At 38.1% G+C, this 20,847-nt stretch overlaps 1 protein-coding gene and 1 long non-coding RNA gene across 11 annotated transcripts in view; one reads left to right on the forward strand and one right to left on the reverse strand.

Moving 5' to 3' along the window:
• The window catches only part of pnut (septin 7-like protein pnut), a 33,312-nt gene that overhangs the window by 3,979 nt on the left and 8,486 nt on the right, over nt 1-20,847 (forward strand). For 2 of the 10 annotated variants that reach the window (XM_017902075.1, XM_017902072.1), the window contains exon 1: nt 1,808-2,033. In XM_017902075.1, coding sequence (XP_017757564.1) covers nt 1,926-2,033 — 108 coding nt within the window. In that variant the 5' untranslated portion in view covers nt 1,808-1,925. Of the gene's footprint in view, nt 1-33; nt 790-1,804; nt 2,034-2,953; nt 3,211-16,049; nt 16,385-19,623; nt 19,672-20,356; nt 20,407-20,847 lie in introns of those variants that run through there. The other 8 variants (XM_017902073.1, XM_017902074.1, XM_017902070.1 and 5 more) reach the window with 8 other exon arrangements.
• LOC108548933 (uncharacterized) lies at nt 3,168-4,001 on the reverse strand. Its single transcript, XR_001890294.1, has 3 exons — nt 3,639-4,001; nt 3,366-3,493; nt 3,168-3,246 (listed from the first exon to the last, which is right to left on the reverse strand). It is a non-coding gene; the product is annotated as an uncharacterized LOC108548933 (long non-coding RNA).

A 20,847-nucleotide genomic window follows, 5' to 3' on the forward strand; every position in this document is an offset into this window, starting at 1 on the left:
GGGAAAGATATCATTTGACCGGTAGAAAGGCTGTGGAATTTCCAGATACTTTCATTCCGCGCGAGTAGCCAGAAAACGCGACGTGATCGCGAGCCGGCGCTCCTTCTGCCTGTAATTCAATTTCAAGTTTTCTGCCGCTTTTGTAACGCTACGAAACCTTAGGAATCTCGCTACTATCGCGGTTATCTCTCAGTACCCGATCCGTCGACACGGTGAGAAGCATCCGATATCGAAGAAGACCGTGGCCGGTTTATTAATACGATCGGTTCGACGGAGACTTTCCCATTTCCGATAGGGAGTTATATTTTATTTACCAATTTGTACAATCGATAACTCGCCGAGCCGAACGATTTTCTTTCACGAGAAATTTGAATCTCAAGCCCATTATTGGCTTGATCATCGAGTACTCCGTGACTCTCGAATCGAAGAACAGCGAACATACGTCGGAGAGGAATTCCTAATAGAGAACGATTATCCTTCATTCGCAGCAATATCATGCTCGAAGAGTTCCGATAGTTCGCTTAAGCACAGTCGAACCGATGCCCCAGGACGAACACGAGGGGAATTCTGATGATATTTAAGATCAGACACCGGAATTTTCGCGGTTCTGTACTTTTTGCAATATCTATTTTCGGGCCGCGTTTACTCACGTCTCAAGCTGGTCCCGCGATTCCAACGAGCTCTCGGCCGAAAGAAAAAGTTTGATAGCGACGACAAAGTAAAGGGAAGGTGATATCTTCATGATCAAAATGGAAACCTCCACCGTGGTGTTTATCCCGCAAAATACAAGTAAGCCACTCCTTTTTGCGGTTCCGTTAATTAGCAATTAAATAATTGGAACGGATAGTTAGGCATACGAATGAAAGGGATGGGTTTTGATTCTGTGAGAAATTAGAGTTAATTCGATATATCTTAGTAATCTTTACTTGTCTCTTGATAATTTAATTTTACCGTGGTAAAGCAAAGTGTCACCAATTAAGCTCAATGCCCCGAAAGTCTTACTTACTAGTCCTGGCGGGGTAATCATGTCTCTCTTTCGAAATTGACGGGCATAATTTGTGCATGTTGGACTTTCCTCGAATCAAAGGGATTAATTCGTGGAGCATTATCGATGTTCCGATTAAACTGCTCGGCCGAAGCCACGTTCAAGAAACGTATCTTTTAATTGGATCGTCACGCTGTGTTATAATTGACTGGAATGAGGACGGTGTCCGAGATAACTTAAAGTCGATTCAAAATATCTTGAGAATTGGAAACATTGCTAACTGAAATAAAACCAATTATGTACATGAATTACCGGGGCCGACATACTTGTTTTAATTTAACAAATATATTCTACACGGATACAATTTCTTTTGGTTGTTCATTGAACTTACATAAAGTGGAACTGGAACGAGGGCATTCCTCTGTAATGTTCCAACGCGTTAATACTCTGCTCAAGATAATTAGTGGATCGCCTAATAGAATGACCTGATTGCCCGATAAGGTATCCAATACTTTGGCTGTTTCAATTATACATCTTCGTTTCTATAACGCGGTCTTCGATTGACAGCGTGGAAAATGCAGATCAATAATCGAGTAAGATAAATAAAAATGAAAAAGGTAGCACGAACGTAACGGTATTATAGCCGAGACACGATATAAAGTCCTATTACGAAACTTCATTTATATAAGTTAGATATTCGATGCTCTCTATCATCCCTTTTATTCGATTAGCTTTCTTAAATGATCTGAGACAGCGATTCCCTAGTTATTAAAAGCAATGCTACGAAATTATGTTTTTACAATCATCGAAATACATGGTCTCTACGTTAGACTAACATAAATGATTTTTCCTCCGCAATGCCTCTTTCTTTTCCTCGGTGTCCCTTTATCGTATTCCTTCCTCTCTCTTTCTCCGTTCTTCTGTTTCCGGTTTCACGCGGATGCTGGATGACCGCACGCTACACGATAAACGCCGGCATGATGATGATGATCACTATAACCACGTCAACGTCACAATCACCACGGCTACTTCGGGCGTCACGACAGCGGTAAGTTTCTGATAAGGCTAGTCACATTCCAATTGTCGGACGACACGCGTGGAAGCGCGCCTCCTGTTTGCAATACTAAAATCACGAACGTGCGTTCCGTCCCCGGCTCTCCTTACATTTCGTTTACCTTCCAAGCGAACGGTTTTGTTCCCATTGTCTTTCGTCGTGACATTTTCTTCCATTCGTAATTCGCAGACGAAATGCGACGGTGCTTTCGTTCGATCGATCCAAAATACGTTTGATCCTCCGGTGGACGTTTTTTATTTCTGACAATGGTACCGCACTATTGTTCCTCGAATCTTAACACGTTCAAGTGACGCATATTTTCTGATATTCCTTAGTAAATAGACATTTAAATCGTTAGTAATTAATTTTTTTCCTGCGTTTTCCTTCTTTTTCTTTTTTTTTTTTTTTTTTTTTTTTTTTTTTGGGGTATTTTTCTTATATGACGATATCACTTTCTCTAGTACGATACATGTCTAATTTCTGTCAGAAAATAATATCTTCCTTAACTTTTTATCGTCGATGAATTGTACTAAACGTGTTAAACCGGATACCTCTTTCCGTGATTCTTCTGCCACATCCAATGTAATACTTGGGGAAACGTTTGTAATATCAGTGTGTACGTTAATCAGTACTGCTGATTCATATCACGAGAATGATCGAAATCATCGATTGTGAGTAATGTGCGTGAGTACGGTTACGCATACTGTGAAACTGCGATAACGATTAGTAATTGACCTTGGTGTAAGTTTTTACGTGTGAAAAGACGATTAGTTGTTTAGTGTTCAATTGACACTGTGATAAAGAAGCGAAAAATTAATTGCTTAAACGATTAAACAGTTAAATTAATCGATGCACAGTGGAAACTTTAGTTTTCGAGACAATTTAATCGTTATTCGCTCGTTTATTCGTATATTTAAACTTCTTCGTTATCGATTCGTACAATTACGTGTTTGAGTGCCGAAAATGTTACGGACGTCAGAGGGTATGTGAATTCTGACCAACTCCGATTGGATTCTAACGATTGGTGTGCAATTAATAAAGAAAACGAAGACGATCATTCTGACGCGATAGAATCGTTAAAATGTCGTCAATATCTGCATCATTCAGACGTCGTCTGAACCCAGCGATTCTTGCCAAATACGATAACCAGCAAGCTACCCCTTCTCAACAGGTAGTTATTTCCGTTGTAATATTTTTTTTTTATAATCTGAAATATTTGTTAAAAATATTTTGTTCAATTACACGACATTCTGTTATGAAATATTATCCTTATCAACTTACGTTACGGAGAGATTTATATAAAAATTAGTTAAGCTCTACTAATACCTTTATCTATGTGAAAGTTCCTTAGACAGCATTATTTTTTGCTGGAGTAATATTATGCCAATTTTAGGTGGAAGTAGGATAAAATGATGGAACTAGGTTAAACATCATGGTGTAGCGTATTCGTTAATCTAGAAAAGATGTCTGTTAAAATTTGTAATTACTTGAAATATGTCTTTCATAAAACTTTGATTAAATATGTTGGCATTGCAATGATCTGTAGAGCATCGTACAACTGTTCATTTTTTTATGGTGTCAATGATCGCTTTAGCTTACCGAGCTGTCATGCTTGGTATTCCAACACGACAGTAGGAAGTACATAGCAGAATACTTGGAGTATCATTGTGGCCTTAATTGGACTTCGAGCTAATAAGAGCATCGAACTATTAAGCTGTGTTGTATTTCCGAATGCCACCTGCATTGATACACGTATTATTTCTAACCTCTACCGTTTGCATACCTGACGTCTTCCTTGGACCAATTATAGTAATAGAATAAAGTCAAGCATTGTGGTCCTCAATTTGTATAAAAATAATAATTTTCTATAATTCCATCTTTGGGGTTAAAATCAAATGAGAAAAGTTATTTTAGGTGTTAATTAAACAAATTTTAAAATTTTAGAAAAGATTGTAAAACATGTAGTATACGTGGTTTTGAATTAACGAATGAGCGGAAAAAGTTGATCGGACACGTAGCGCCACCATATCTGAGTAGCGACATTTCGTAGTTACATTTTACGATACATCTGCGAAAACAGCCGGTAAATAAGAGCAATTCTTTTCCGCAATTGTTTTAAATAGTTAAGAGAAATATATTTAATAATTTGTTTTACGGGGGGGGGGGGGGGGGGAATTAATATTAATATATTTATCTGTCTATGTGCATGATGCATATAGATTTTCGATAATTCAAAATTTTGTATGCAGTTCTGAGTAAAAATTTTCAAGCATTATATGAAATGAAAATGCAGTAACTGGTTTCAAATAAAATAAGTAAAACTGATGTATTCGGTATATCTTTATTTGAGATATTGGAAAGATGGTTTCGAACATGATTCGTTGGCTTCATAGGAATACTGACCAAACCGTATAGCGAGAACAATATGTTCGCTCATCCGCCAGGCTGGTCGTACAACGAGTTGCCATTGGTCGTCGTTACTCCATGGAACACATGCGCAGTGAAGAGAGGCAGTTTCGTTGGTTATCTGGCGAGCACAAGCGGCAATGTAGTGAATTTACCCCCACTTCTGGTGGTAGCTGCGTCAGGCGTGGTCGTTCGTTAGGGACCGCAGTATATCCGAGTCGGGCGAGTCGTATGAGTCGGTTGTGCTGTTGCTTGTCACCTTTGTTGGCAAGACTGTGCATATACGCGCGCGCAAGTGTTAGTGTGCGTGCTTGGCAGAGAGGTCATTTAACTTTTTCTCCCCCGCTGTTGTTTTTCTTTTACTTGGCAATCGGTGGAACGAAGAATAACATCGTTTAAATTTTTTTTCGTGGAAAAAAAAAGAACTAGTCGATAATGAAACAATGCATAGAAAAGTGAGAGTGAACGTGGCCACGTTCGGCCGGTTTGCCGACAGCGTGAATCACCAGCAGCAACACCGGCGTTCATGAGCCCACGCAGTGCTAACCGATGCACGATTTCTCTCTTTCTCTTCCCTCTTTTACTCTTTTTCTTACTACCCTCTCTCACTCTTTACTTCGTACTACACACTACGTACACTCTGGCACGAAAGTGCTATTTTACGTGTACGCAAATTTTTCCTTCGAGTGTGACAGATATAGTATACAAAATCATAGTGAGTATTTGTTTTCTTCCGAACAATTAATTATTTAACAATGAATACATATATGTGCATGTGCCCTGTGTATGCGAATTGTATGTCCAATTATAACATTATCTGCGATGTCTATGACCGTGATATGGTTTCTGTTGTCCAGTGTAATGAAGGCGTTTCCAAGGGCACATCGTAGCTTTCGCAGCGGGCCAAGTTATCGCCATTCAAGGCATTCGAGTTCACACTCTAAATCCATTGTTTTCGTGCCTTTTCTGATGTTCGTGTGACCGAAAATTCATTAAAAAGAGTCCTTTTACAGTTTTCTCAATACGATTGAAGATGAATGAGAGTTTAATGACATATACGACACCTTTATAGTATAATTTTTTGTGATAAATAATCGTTCTTGAGTTTAGTATTTGTTAGAAATCGGTATAAATGGCGGCCTAAGTGTCTCAAAACGTTACGTTTTTTTTTCTTCCTATTTTTTTTTTCTTTTTTTGTTTATACACAATGCTCTAAATTAACGTTTTATTGTTCAAGTGAAGAGTAACAATTTCTTGGGCCACAAAACCAATATTGAGTCGAACCAGTAACTGCATGACATGTTTTCATTTATTCCGATAAAAGAATGCTTTTTATCATAGACACGCCCGTTCTTTTTCTCCCATTCACGTCTTTGTCTATTTTCACGGAATAATTGAAAAATTCACGATATATTACCCCATTCGAGACTATATATATATTCTATATATATTCCTGTATCCTAGACGCTTTAAATTCATCCCTATTAACTTACGATACATTCTATTCTTAGACAAAGAGAAAAAGAGAGAAAACATGACATAACCCTCCATTATCAGTTTGCCTGGCGATAGAAAGGACCAAACTAGACACATAAGAAGCTGTATCCCAGTATAGGGGAGAAAGAGAGAATCGTGTCGAACAGATCACGTGAGATCGTGGTGGAAATGTCGACCGAAAATCAAAACGGTTCCGCCGGTGCACAAAGCAACGGCATAAAAACCACGATCGGCTGGTCGTCGTCCACGAGGACCGTTTCGAACAATTCGTCGTTTTTACACAGCAGCAGTTCACACGACCGAACGATTGAGCAGAGATCGCGAAGTCGGAGGTAGTTACAGGCTGGCGAGCCTCGACAGACTTGCCCTCAGGCAGAGGATACTGGACGGGGAAAAAGCAAACGGCGACACTACGTCGGTAAGCTGAGTATCCTTTCTTTTTTTATCGAGGATTCATTATATTCGTATTATCTGTGTTACCCTTCAAGCAAGGCAGGTAATTTATGCAACGAAAACTACTCAAGGTGGATTAAATGATTCTATTTTCAATTAAATTGTTACAATTAGGAGCCATTCGCATAACGAATAATTGGTATACAGGGTAAACGAGTACAGTTAACAATAAATGTAGAAAAGCTTCGAATATTGAATATGAAATAAGTTTGTTCTGCGGACCAAGATTAGTTTTTAAGCTAGATTTCATATCGATTAATCTAACCTGACACACGTTCAACGGGCCGGGTCATAGAACTTCTAACCTTAGATGTCTTTGAAGAGCTTCCCCGTAAATCTAAAATCAATAAATCTATAAAGGCGGTAAACGTGCAAGCTTTAATTACTAAAGGACTAACTACGGCGACCGAAAGTTATGTAAATTGTTAACCATGTTTATATTGCAAAGAGCAATATTTTGTATCGAAATCCTAGATCTTCAATTTCTCTCCAGAATATAGTAATTTTCGTTACTTTACTATTTTACAGTCAATTTTCATAGTATAGTATAATAAATTGCAACGAAGGGATGCAAGTGCTTTTTCCGGAAACCGTTAGAGATTTTGGTAGATAGATGAGAGGCTCTGTCACGTACCTTGTAACTCCGTAACTCAATTCCACCTCTCGAAGAATAAAATTTTATATCCCTGACACACTGAAGGTCGCTCGTCTCGACACTCGAGGACCCCGTATAAAGCACCACGTGATCGTTCCGTTTATTCTGTTCTGGTGACTCCGTGAGAAAGCTGTCTATGACTCACGAAATTCAGGTTAGGTTCGGGTTAGGTTAGAAACAATTATCGTTTCGATCAGGATGATGCGATTAATCATATTCTTTTTATGTCCACGACATTACGCAATTTTTATAAAAAAAATTATCAGTGTCGCCAGTTTCCTAACCAAATTTTATTAATCCAATGGCGTGATAATAAAATATCCCTAGACCGGGTTTTTCGATTCTCCTTAAAAGTACCTATGCTTGCATGAGTGAACTAATTGCATCTCGCGGGTGAGTCAGAGATTGATGAGAATCTCTGTCGCAAACACGTGGCAAGTTTACCCTAGGTGGCCTCTCTATCGCTCTTACATGCGCTAAAGAGAGACTCAAAGCACGGAGAGAGCGGGAGAGAAAGAGAGAAAGAGAGAATTTGCCAGCGGGATGCAGGGCAAGAGTGATGGAGAGAAACGCGTCGGGGGAGGAACATATGGCAGCGTTCTTATCTCCATTTTCATGGGCTTTCGCGCTCGCGAGAGACTTGGCTTTTAATTTTCCCGCGTCAAGTATGTGCTTCCGATTCTTCAAGCCACGTACCACTCGGCGGCTTATTTTTATCTTTCTTTAATGGCTAAATTTCGTACTACTTGTTGGAAACTTGAACGGGAGAAACACGTTCCGTCAAACAAATAAGCTTCAGAGGAGTGTAATTTAAGTACCAAGACCAGAATACTTTGGCCTTGGAAACTCGAGTCGTTGCAACTCCTCGATACACCGTTTCACATACTGTTTTAGCTATTGCCATACAGGATAATTCATCCTAGAGCTTAAACGTTTTTAAATACTCCTATTTCTTGATTAATAAACAAAATAAGCACATGGTTAGAGCATCATAGAGAGAAAAACACCATAGGAATTCTCTGCTTTTCAATTCTTTATCTACACACATGACAATAATATTACTAAACATTTATGTTCATGTATGTACGAAACAAAAAAGATAGGAAATAAACAACAAAAAGATGAAAAATTTTTTAAATGCCCAGGGCCTCTAAAAGTATTAATCCAATCCTGCCTGTAGAAAACTGAAAATTTCGATACAATTCTAAAATCAGTTTTGCGATATTAGTAATTATATTTCCAATTTTCAGTTTTAATAATGCGATGTTTGCCAAGAAAGAATGTTAGAAGGAGAAAATTCATTTCGTAATTTTTCCAACGATCTTTGAAGCAATGCCAGGGGCGGACGCGTCATCGTAAAAATTTGAGAATCACTGTGATCGCGCACATGGTCACCCTTCGCGTGTATATTCGATGGAAGGGGCCAGGCCCGTGTTATGGGGCGATTTTAGCCGAGGGTTCAACCCTCGATGGTGCGTCATAGACAATAGAAAAATATACTGTAATTCGTGACTCACGGAACGGGAAAGAGATACACTCCAGAGCAGAGTTTAAATCGAAAGCGCGTGCCGTTCATCGTTTGGGACCTGTGCGGCACGTTTAGCGCAAGTACTCTCAAGATAGCCAGGTGATTTTCATAGATTTCAAATTCCCGCTGAAAAGCGTCTACGAAATTATCCATGCCGACGATTATCGTCATTTATGAGTTTTACTGCCACGAAACACGCACCGATGATGAAACGAGAGGATAGAAGCTTCCAAGAAGGACGCAGAGAGTCTGGCCGTGTTCGATAAAATGGAAATTTATGACTTCCGTGATCGTGGTCGACCTTAAATGAGATCATTGTTCTGTCTTCGATAAATGCAGCTCGTTGAAAGAATTTTCAACTTTTTCCCCCTCATATATAGATGACATCGTGACTACCCTGTGGTTTGGAAAATACAAGGGTTTTGTTTTAAGTTCCGTAGAAATATTCGATGAAAAATCGGTTAGAATCGAAGAAATATAGTATGTGACATAGGAGGCAAACTTTTCGTTAAAGTAAAGAAAAATTTTCATTGAAGAGAGAGAATAGAAAAAGGAAGAGATAGATGGATTTGAATTGTTCTCATCACCTTTGTAGCTCGTCTTTCCTGTGTCATATTTTAACATCATTCTCGACTATTCATAATCATTCGATGTACAACCTAAATAATCATTCTTAAACTCTTGGTCGAGAATTCCGTATTTGACGTTTTGGTCGCTTGACTTTGCGATTTTTCCTCTAATACACGTGTAGTCACATTTGTGATGTTTTCTCTTATTCCACTTTCTTTGAGATCTTTCTTCTTTCACTCTTCCATTTAACCGGTCGTGGTAGAAATTCCTTCGTGTTTCAATTGATCGACAGAAATTAACAATGGCACCTAAAATAGTCATAGTTATCTATCGAGCTAGTCATTGCTAGCCAAAGCTCGACGAAAACTCTCGCGGAACCAGTTTCGGTATAACGTCGTTTAAAGAAGAAAACCAAGACTCGACTAGCGTGCAAATTCATACTGGAATGACCCTGGTTTGATTCTGTTGAAACACGAAGGGGAAACCCGCCCACCCAACACAGAGCACCCTTTCAGGAAAGCAGGCCGCGTCCCACTTTTTCTCCCTGTTTTTTCCCAAACAACGTTCATGTTCCTCGTTCTATGTGGTATTTCCAACCCTTCGCGAGGATACGTGTGTACCTAACTGCTTATGGCGCGTTCTCGCGTGCTCATATACGGTTTTACTTGAATAGCGGTAGACTTTTGAATGAAACAAAACGCGAACAGAGCCAGACATGGAGAAAAAATATGAGAATAGGTGGGAAAAGAAGACGGAGATGGGTCGCAAATTGTTCTCGTATTTTTCGAGTTGAGCTTCAACGACTGCAACGAGGATTTGGCTAAATGTTAGTCCCGCTTTTTGGGTCTCTAGTTTGTGGAACTTGTACGAGTATACACGTCAATATTTCCTTTTAGGGCCAAGTGGCCAACAGTTTACAAGATATTAGCGATGAACGGTCGAGACTTGTCTTATACTATATAAATACAGAGGGCGGGCTTTTAGATCGTGTATCTATATCTCTTAGTTGTTCCCTTACGTTTTATTTTCCCAGATACTTGTACATATATAATTGGTCCACACTGTACAGTTAGAACCTGCAGTTACTGAGTGTCATTCTGAGGAAGCAACTATGTGTACAATTTTTTATCACCCTATACCTCATTCTTTACCTAGTATAAAGGATCTAGTCCCAAGAATTTAGAATCGTCTTCGATTATTAATACGTTTTAAACGATTATGGCCTATTCTGTCTATCAATAAGCTTTTCTTACCTTGATAAATTTATATGTCATATTGTTCCTTGTACATCTACCTCGAAGCAGAGTAAAACATTACCAAGCGAAGAGCAACGTGCTATTGAACATTTCCTGGTTTACCATGTTTCAAGGAACTTTGTCCTTAATGTAAACTTCTTACTAGCGTATAATCGAATAATAAGAAAGTTATCCAATGGATTCTTGTAAACGATCAACTCTAACAGCCAGGTACATCGTCTAGCGTTATCGCTTCAAAACGATTTCTCTCGTGCAATCATCACGGACATTCACTGCCAGTTCACCAGGAACTGCTGTATATTTTACCGCTTACCCGATGAAAACGTAAAATAGAGTAGCTCGCTGTTTGCTTGGATATTCGAAATGATAAAACGGATTAACGGAGTTGATTCCAAAGAGGCATGACGTCTAATCTTGCCTCTGGCTCATTTAGAACGGTCAGCCTCCCTGGCTGGTGAACGTTAATTGAACGAAATTAGCGAAGACGTTGTGTTGGCACGTGCGAGACGCAACATCTTGTAGAATTTTACTCTGGTACCCTTACGAAAGAATGTTAATTAAGGAAATTTGTTCGGGTCGAGGACACGTGAATACGATGCCCTGGAAGATGCACCGTTTACCGAGAGAATTTCACGGGAATTGGGTTACGCGTAGGCTTTTGGTATTCGTGTTAAAAGAGAGAAGTCACCATTTTCGTCGTCCCTTCTTGCAAATTCAACTGGAGGATAATTGCTGCCGTGGACGATGGAACTGGAACAAATTTCACGGATGATGAGAATATTATGGTTTAGTAAAAGACAGTGTATAATTAGAAGTTATAAATAGATGCGTTTCGGGTGGAAACAGTGAATCGAAGCGGTTGAACGTAAGGAAACCGAGGAAGCTCCAGGGGATTGTTAGAAAAATCAATAGACACTGACGCCAGGGTCATTTTTAGGTCAACCTGTGCTCTTTTAGTTTTAATTTTTTTGTCTTTTATTTTTCATACAAAACATTGCATTTTTTAGCTGATGTAACGACCCTCGTTCCCACATGATAATGCCCAAAAACTGGTTTTTCCCAGATGTACGAGTTCGTTTTAATTACCTCTTTGGACTTGTTCGTATCAGTTTGACACACGTTGCCTGCTTCATTTCGAGGACTTTGACTACGGTTATTGATCAGAGAGACGTAAAAATTGAAGGACGCTGAGGACGTTCGATAACAGAATTATTAGGTTACGGGGTTCCTCGAGCACGGACGTACTTGCTCGTATGGAAACCGGATGGCACAAAGTCGATTTCGAATTTCCCTTTTCCTTCCCACGATCGCGCGAAGCGTATCGATTCGTTGGCTATATGGCGATTTTCTAATATACGACCATCCATCGCAGTTTCGGGCCAATCGATCAACACTAGAACTGCGAAAGCGGCCAAAACGATGGTTCCAAATTTTTGTTTTCCCACTTATTGGAAGTATATAGATATCGTGTTCTATTTGCTTGTTCATTTTTATCATGTGTAATTATACTTATATCACGACATTTGATTTAATAGGAAAAATTAAAATTTGTTCTGGATCCACTGATCGTACGTCGTTTCTTATTTCCACTCTCAGTGCTTATTTTCATATGGTTATTAACGTTATATTATTTCTTTTGACTAGCCGTTTAATCATTTGCAAGTGATTAATAAACGATTAAATCTGAAAGTATGAAATATTCCATGACTCGCATAGTAAAGCAAGTAGTGTCAAACGAATACCTTCTAACTATCAAAGATTTTCGTGCTGGGCGAAAGGATTAATTGCCCTGGAATTTATGAAATATCATGCGACACCGACGCTTTTAACCATTGAAAAGAAAATGCAAAGTTTGCATACGTGATTCGCGTGATGACAGGGGGCGTTGAAAAAATTTGCCCGTCTCATTTAACCCTTTTGGCCTCTCGCGTATGTACGACGAACTCAGAAATAACTCTTTTTATCAGCGCGACGCAGCTCGTCGAAGTTCTTGAAAGTCGAAACTCGTAAATCGTCTAACTGAGTCGTATACATCGTACTGTACAATAATTATTATCACCATTTTGCCTGCATGGCCCAGATTTATGGTGTCGTGACTGCACAAAGACGCGACTGTCGTATTTAATTCCCGTTGAATTCTTCGCAGAACGATGAATTCCAAGCTCAGACACTGTCGTATATCCCATTAAACGTTCTTGCGTGAAACCAGTCGCGATACAGAACGGCTGGAATGTTCCTGGCTGCCACCAATACATAATTCACCGGGATTTTGCCCTCAAAATTTTCTATTCAAAATGATCCCCGTGGCTTTTCGCAAAGTTCTGATACGCGTTTATTGTAGCTCTCGTAAATCCTCAACGTTTCAGCGTCTTCTGATTCAGTGTCTTCCCGTTTGATCTGGTCGCTGTGACCTTTTTCAGAAAATTACCTCTTATACTTGTCCATTTTTTCCTAATTGGTTATGATCCTTCTTTGCCTTTTTTCCTCCTTCATGTTAGGTACGCAATATTCGAAGATGTGCTCAATATTGGAAAAATTGCACGTTCTAATTACCTGGAAAAGATAATTTCGAAATAAAGAGCAATTACGATAGCTTCCTAAACTGGCGGGATTTAAAATAAACTCGAGGGGCGATGGTCGCTTGGGGCACTTGTACCTTTACACGATAAAGAATGCGTTCTTTCGCAGCTTGTTAGCAGAACCGTGGACTTGCCTTTAAAATAGATCAAAGCTCTTCTTCCCTGTAGAACGTGACGCTGTTATGTTCATGTTGCTGGACGTTTTAAGTACTTATTTGTATATTTTCTCGTCCATCGTGTTCAGCCAGTTTGAACAATTGATTGTCACGTGAAAATTATTTAGTTGTCCGCATAGTGTACACAATAATCCTTTCATATAACTTCAATTGCCATCGGAATGGTATTATTTTATAAATAGGTATGAATTAATCGAAGGCACATGTGGAAGCGAGATGACAAACGCACGAGGCTATATCTAATCGGACTTATACATAATTTGCGTTACGAGACATTCCCTTTTGCATACAGATGATGACAATGGAATTACAGACGTGATTACGAAGCCTGGATTTTTTCACACTGACACTTATCGGACCCGTTTCACATCGAGCTTTTCAATGACGGCGTATAGCTTCTTCCACTCGCGAATGCATGGCATGCATGTATGTAGCTTTTAGAATACAATGCTGTGCCGGTATAATGGAAACATTCTTCTTCTCTTGAATCAACGATGCTCCTGCATCGTCCACAAAACCTCGAATCCGTAAAAATAGGTAGGCTACTTTGCGACTTCGAATTTGGATTTATCTTCGACTTCTTTTGGTTTTAACAGTGGAAGAAGTATAAGTTGCAATGACTGGCTTTAGATTTTTTGTTCTTATCTGTTGTTGAAAATGTGCAAATTTCCATTAAATTGATTAAATTAAATTTGATTAAAAGTTCTGCTATATTATCGCTTTCGTCACTTACCAACTGATGATTTATCTATAATAAATTTTTCCATATATGAGTATGTTCCTTTATTCTGTTTTTTTCTATGATTCATTTTGGTTGCTTCATCGACCATAATTAATCATCCGACCAGTCAAATAATACTTCGTGGTAGGTTTAGCACTAACAAAATCTCTATTTAAATTTTTCAAAAATTATTTTATAGAACTTATAGTAAAATTTGTATTAAAATAATATTGACATTTTATGCACTAGAAACGTAATTACCTTTATCATGTTACTATATCTGGGTATACATTTCAAGCCAGTAGTTTCAATGTTAGTAAAATGTATGAAATATAAAGGGTGATAAAAAAGTGATAGTCCTGAATTTTCGATGTTCGGTGGAAAATTGTTAGAAAATTTTCGGTAATATTTCCAAATCACAAAATGTTCTTATATCTCTAATTTTGTCTCGGGGTAGCTAAAAATTCAAGGTAATGTTCTTAATGCCGATAAATGTCCAAATTTGAAGTACGGAACATGCCGTGAACCAGAGATAAAATGTGTTAATATAATTTTAGTAATTATAATACTGGGTCGCGTTACTTTTATGTCACCTTGTTATCAGAAATGATAAAGTGCCGTGTATTCAATTTAGTAAGATTGTTTCCACTGTATCGAAGCTTTTAAAGTATCGGATATCTCGTTAAATTACGAAGTCATCGCAACAAACTGATCTCCCGATGACTTCCATCTGCGTAAGTTGAACTGAAGATACTATCGTGTGAAAAACTATTGAAACTTTCTAAGCATTCAATAACTTATGAAGCGACGAACTTCCCTAGTCCATTAAACGGTGTGCAACAATTCTGTCAATTGATTTAAAGCGTATTTGTTTATTGAAGCATTGAGACTACGAATGCAGCATCCATAGTATTATTTTACAAATTAAATGTATCAAAGTAAATTTAATACGGTGTAGATTTAATCTACGAAGTATTTAAAAATTCCAATTCCTGAAGAAAATGATAAAAGTATCTTATTTTATTATCTTATTGATTCTTAATAAAATATCTTATAAATAATATGGACTTTCGAATACTGTTGCATATGCAATGATATCCAGGCATGCTTGTAGACAAAATTCTCGCCTTGTTTCATGTTTCTTCTAACATGTTTGTTTCGTTACTTGCCAGCACAGGTCTGCGATTTTCTTCAACCTGTTATCAGCAATTTTGTTTGTTTTAAATATTTCCACGCCTTCGGCCTGGCAACTGTGCTTTACACAGGAAGCTTTCTCCTCGGTGGATCTTATCAAGCAAATTGTCCGGCGGCGTTTGCGATAGACCAGATCGTGATCTTGTTATTCCACGATTCTTTTTATCTCATTCTTTAAACAGGCAATTTGATGCAAGGTTACTGTACTCTATCGTTGAATATCGCATACGAAGAATTACGAGTTTTTTTGCTGCGAAATTTCTTCTTTTCCTGCACTTCCGGTAGAAAAACTACGCATCGGATGCTCCTCTGGGAAATCAACGAAATACTTCGAATAGTTTTGTTCGAAGGCGCGATACAGCCTTTTTTCTTTCTCAATAGTGCACAAATTCCAGATTTTGTTAATGTGATTAACTTAAATAAAGCCTTGACAGTAAGAGAAAAATATTATCGCGTGTCGTACATAACCTATAAAAAATATGAAAAGTAAAAGATTTATTATCCAGAGAAGTAGGTAATATAATAATGTAAGTACAGTATTATCTTGGAATCATAAATGGCAGACACGAGCTCTTTCTTATAACAACTACATCTAACTGCACATTACTGAAATGTAGAAATGATTAGAACTTAAAAGAGAGTACAAATAGAATACACGTGTATGTAAACTTTTTTCTTCTTGATTTCGACGTGGCTCTCTTATCAAAACCTGTATATTTAATTTCGTTGATTCTATTGATCATTAACACGGTATATTGCACGTGACATAAAGTTATAAACAATCTCGGGTGATGAGTATCCGGAATTTAGCCGATTAAAACTATCTGCATTGGCGTTGCAAGTCGAACGATGAAAGTATCGAATTAGATCGATCGTGTCGCCATCTAGCGACCGATCAGTAGCACCGCGCGAATTTATTCTGCACAACGTAGTTAACATCTGTCTTAACGCAGTTAGCATCTGCCACAACGAAAATCGGGCTGATTTATATTACGCGTGGAGATCCACACCGTTGTAAAAGAAGACGACAGGTGTTCCACGATCACGGAAGCCATCTGCACTCTATACAGGCAGTCTTCAAGGTTCCATTATGTTCGCGATATCATTTCACGATATTCTAAATGGAATCTCAAGAAAGATACTTACGGAACGTTCGTACGAGACGTGACTTGTTTGAACGATGTTTAATTCCTAGTTTAGTGCATTAATTATGTTACATTACTACTAAGCCTCTTTTTTCTCAATGAATCGATATTGCCAACGATAAACAGATATAAATCTGTGATACGTTCGTGAATATTAAATCACACGTAAGTACAGTAAAGTTCAGGACTGTAATCTTTAACCATTAATAGTAAATTAAACGATAAGTGATCGTGACTGAGAACTTTTGTACTGCTATAATAGATAAAGTGAACACTATTATTCATCAATAAAGATGAATTAGAAGTTTGCTGCTTTCAATAGTAACAGTTCAATGTTTCTTAACTTAAAATACATCGAAATTATTCTTTTTCCACCAAGCAGAATTGCATCCATCAAAAGGAGTATGTCATTAATAAAACATCATAGGTCTCAGTTACGGTTTTTGTGTACAACGAATCCATTTTTCTAACAAAAAATCCAATCATTTTGTTTGTCAAGGTTCATTTGATTCTTTTATCTTCGTTCGTCCTTCTTTATTTCTTCTTCTTTCATACTTTCTTTGTGCAACGTTTTCCATCAGTAGCGGCCGCCCCTTCCATATATACATGCCAAGATCTGTATTACAAATTACGGAATAAAAAAACGCGATTCAACCACAGCAACCGCTAAAAATATCATAGAACGGATATTCGAAACTTCTCTGCGGAGAATCGTCTCGTGTTTTCTGTCGAAGAGGATAAACGAAATAATCGTCGCTGCCGTGCATAATATCGACGATGCAACGAGTTAAGACCCAAAATAATTTTATCGTATAGTGTTCTGCCAGCATTTTAAATACTGGAAAGACTGGAAGAACTTGTAAACTTTCGCGAGGTTTCGTTATTGTGTTGTTTCGATATATTTCGCGAGGCATAAATCCGAAGATAGCCCATAAAAAGAATGGAAAATCTGATAAAATGCAATTTCCCCTCGAGGCAAAAGCTGCTTTCAGCTGACGGTGCACGAGTTAGAAACTTAAGTGCAAAAGACAAGTCGTACGAGATGATCTCCACCGAACGATAGTCGCCGCTCATTAAGAAGCACTTTACCCACCCTACAAATGTGTTTTTTAATATTAGTATAATAATCATTTATTTAATTTTAAATTGATGAATTAATTCGACGAGCTTACGCGTAGAGAAATTAATTCTGGAAAACATATGAATCCGGGAAACGATTAGAATATGAATACGAATACTACGAAACGATTAAAAAGTAAGAGAATTCGAATTTAAATTTAGATTTGAATTTAATTTTGAGTCTGGATTTAAATTTGAATTTCTTATACAAATGAAAAATACATATATACATTGGATAAAAAAGGGTTTCAAAATTAGCCACAGAAACGAAAGTAGAGTACAAGTCAATAAACTCTTGGCAAGTTTCCACGAGGCAAGTCACCATTGTAAAGTAGTCAATTAAATCGATTCTTCCGTAAAAAGTAAGAACGGTTTCTTTTCCCCTTTTGTCCTGAACCACTTCGATACGAGTGGCTCCTTTGATTTTATACTGGGTTTGGGTTTCTCGTACGACAGCCTGCTAGTAAACTCTTAATTAATGATAAGGTTATACAAATTTCTTGTCTCTTGATATTCTAAAGCTATCATTACTATTCAGTCCGTAGTGCAGTTCAACCACTCTCCTAACCGACATTTTATTCTGCATGGAACTCACTAATTATATATTCGTTTATAAATCAGCATACAAAACTCTTTTACCGAGTAACGTTTACTAAGTAGAATGTACTCTTATTTTCTCGCAGTCTCATCTTGTTATTTAAAAAATAATCCTTATATCAAATTAAATTTTTGGAAAATTCTTCTAGGAAATTTACTGTGATGTTTCTATTTATAATAATTACTATGACAGAATACTTTACTTCTGTTAAACAATTTTTCATTATCGTTGTTGATTATAACAATAATACACGTAATCCTGACGTTTGTATTATTCCATGGAAAGCTCATCATTCTCAGTGATAGAACAGAGAAAGAACCCGAGAACAAGAAGGTTGTGGAATATTCTTACATTCCGAGAAGTTTCTTTGATTTTCCATTGTTCCATGTTTCTAGCTGAGAAGTCTCAAGGTTTAAGAGAGGAAGTCAGTCGCACAGGTAAATTGTCACAGTGCGTCCACCACCTTCTTTAGATCTCTCAAGGGACTTCGGAATGAGGCTGTCTCACTGTTGTGTGCAGTCTTATGCGCACTGGACCGGTTTCTGTTCCACGATGCTGCACTCGGTTCGACCGAGAGTATCTCTCTGGATTCCCAGCCTCGTTGGAAACAACGCGTACAACTCTTTGTTACATTGTGTCATAAAGAAAGAGCGTCTTCGTAATCAACGTACCTATGGATTTTTCCTGGAAATGATACCGCCGAGGCCACCCAAACAGTGACATCACGTTGACGTTTCCCAAACTAGTTTGACCACGGTGTATATTTTTAGCTTTCACGAAGTATATGGGCGTCTCTGTCATTTTTTATTTTTTTATTTTTTTTATTTTTTTTGTCGTTTGTTTTGTTTTCTACATGTCCCTAGTGCCCCCTGTTTTACGGGGATGACCCTGTACAAAGCTCTCAGGTTTCTGCTTTCGGTTTATTGAATCGAGAAACTCGCCGTTAACCTATAACGATCTTTCTCTGATCGTTTCTCCTCTCTCCATAACCTAAAAAAAGAAAAAATATATACACATTTTAAACGACGTTATACAGTTCATATTGGGCGGTCGTGTACACCTTTGCGCGTAGTCTGGTGTTGCCGATGACGTTGTGTACGTGTAAAACACCTTTAAAGTGCAATCATTCGTTCGTTGACTCTGTGCGCCGCTTTTGTAAGCAAAGCGTTTCACCCGAAACACACTCCATTTCCGTGAGCGGGTCATAATCTTCCGAGTTGAGAAAGCTCCTCTTGCGACACGACTCGGCGAATCGAGAAACTAACCACTCCTTTAATGTCCCTGCGATATTACGCGACACGTGCAAATGATACACAACACACGTCATTATCGACCGGGCTATGATATCTGGAAATACGAAATTTAATATTGAAAATATAACGTGCGTGTCGCTGTCATCGTTTCCGCCTTGACCTTACGCACGATTTTCGCCGCGCCTTAATGAGTACGAAGCATCTATTAAATTTATATTCCACACGCAGTGGCGAGTTCGGATCGAATTGTAACGGAACACGTAGCGCATTATGATTCACTGTACGCCGTTTCGTTTCTACGCTCTGGCATTAAACTGTGGCGGCGAAGAGAATTTTTCTTTTTCTTTTATTTCGAAGTCGTATCTAGCGGCGGGAGAGTGGCTGTCTTTGATGCCGCGGAATGCAACGTGGATGGCAAAAAGCTTCTCGCTTCAAACGGAAACTCTTTCCAGCGTTACTCGCAAAACGAGGCTAGACAGAAAGTAAAATATTTTACTTAAACACATTTATTTGCAATATAGTAGATACAATTGCATTTCATTTTGCAGAAAGAAGCATGTCCTGTTCTAACACAGTACCATTTTTTTCATATGTAATATTACAAATTGGACCTACAAAGACATATTACACGAAAATCTGGTATATTCCTATACATGAAACTCGCGCTAATCCTATATTTTGTCCGAGAGTTATGTACCCTAAATTGTCAACCGTAGTCTGTGGTTTGTATTTAATACTCTGGACAGTGGCCACATCCGGCCGGAAGTTCATAAGACACTACGCCATACGAAGTTGACTATAACTCGACGCTAGAGTGTTATATGTAAAGCGTATCGATCGCGAACAAGCAAACCGTTGCTTTGTTACGATGCGATCTTATTATTTGCTCCCTTTGTGTTTTTATTTGTTGATCCTTTCAAATAACTTGAGCTTCCTATCACGTAGGGATGTAAGAAAAAAAATAGACCGAGATCAGTGAACTAGAGTCAAGTAACTACGTTTATAATGCATCTACGAGCAAGGAGAATAGGTTACCTCCAATTCGTGCAGTTGGATCAATGATTTAAACTGCTTCTGACGATACCTTGAAGCTATAGCGGTCTAGGAATAATTGGTTATATACGTACGTTCAAATGTACGGTGTACGGTTCGAAGCAGCACGGAGATTGAAACTGGATCAAACTATATTCCGATTCAATTTAAAAAAGAGCTAATCGGTAAGGGTAGGTAACAAGAAAACCGATTGTGACGTTTATGTATTCGTGGAACAGATCGGTATCGATCGTCGATATTATTTTCTCGCGCCAACAACGGTTATTGACACGAATGGATATTTCTCAACGGGTTTCTGTAACATTAGACGAGAATAAACAGTAGCAACTATCCGGTTCATCCATTTCTATAAACCACTTTCTTATGCTCAAAATCGAAAGATACTATGATACTAAATTGTCCATTAAAATTATCATTACAGTAGTCATTAACTAGTCTTAATCTTCGACGGATCTACATCCATTGACATTTCATTTTATTTTACTCTATTAGCACAGAAAACGGTATTTCTTATTATCTACGGATTAATCAGGACAAAAATCAAATTTTGTACGAACATATTATGATCGATATTCATATAGGAATTTTTATATATATACATATAT

Source organism: Eufriesea mexicana, unplaced genomic scaffold (assembly GCF_001483705.2).
Source record: "Eufriesea mexicana isolate 0111107269 unplaced genomic scaffold, ASM148370v2 scaffold1653, whole genome shotgun sequence".
Lineage (NCBI taxonomy): Eukaryota > Metazoa > Arthropoda > Insecta > Hymenoptera > Apidae > Eufriesea > Eufriesea mexicana.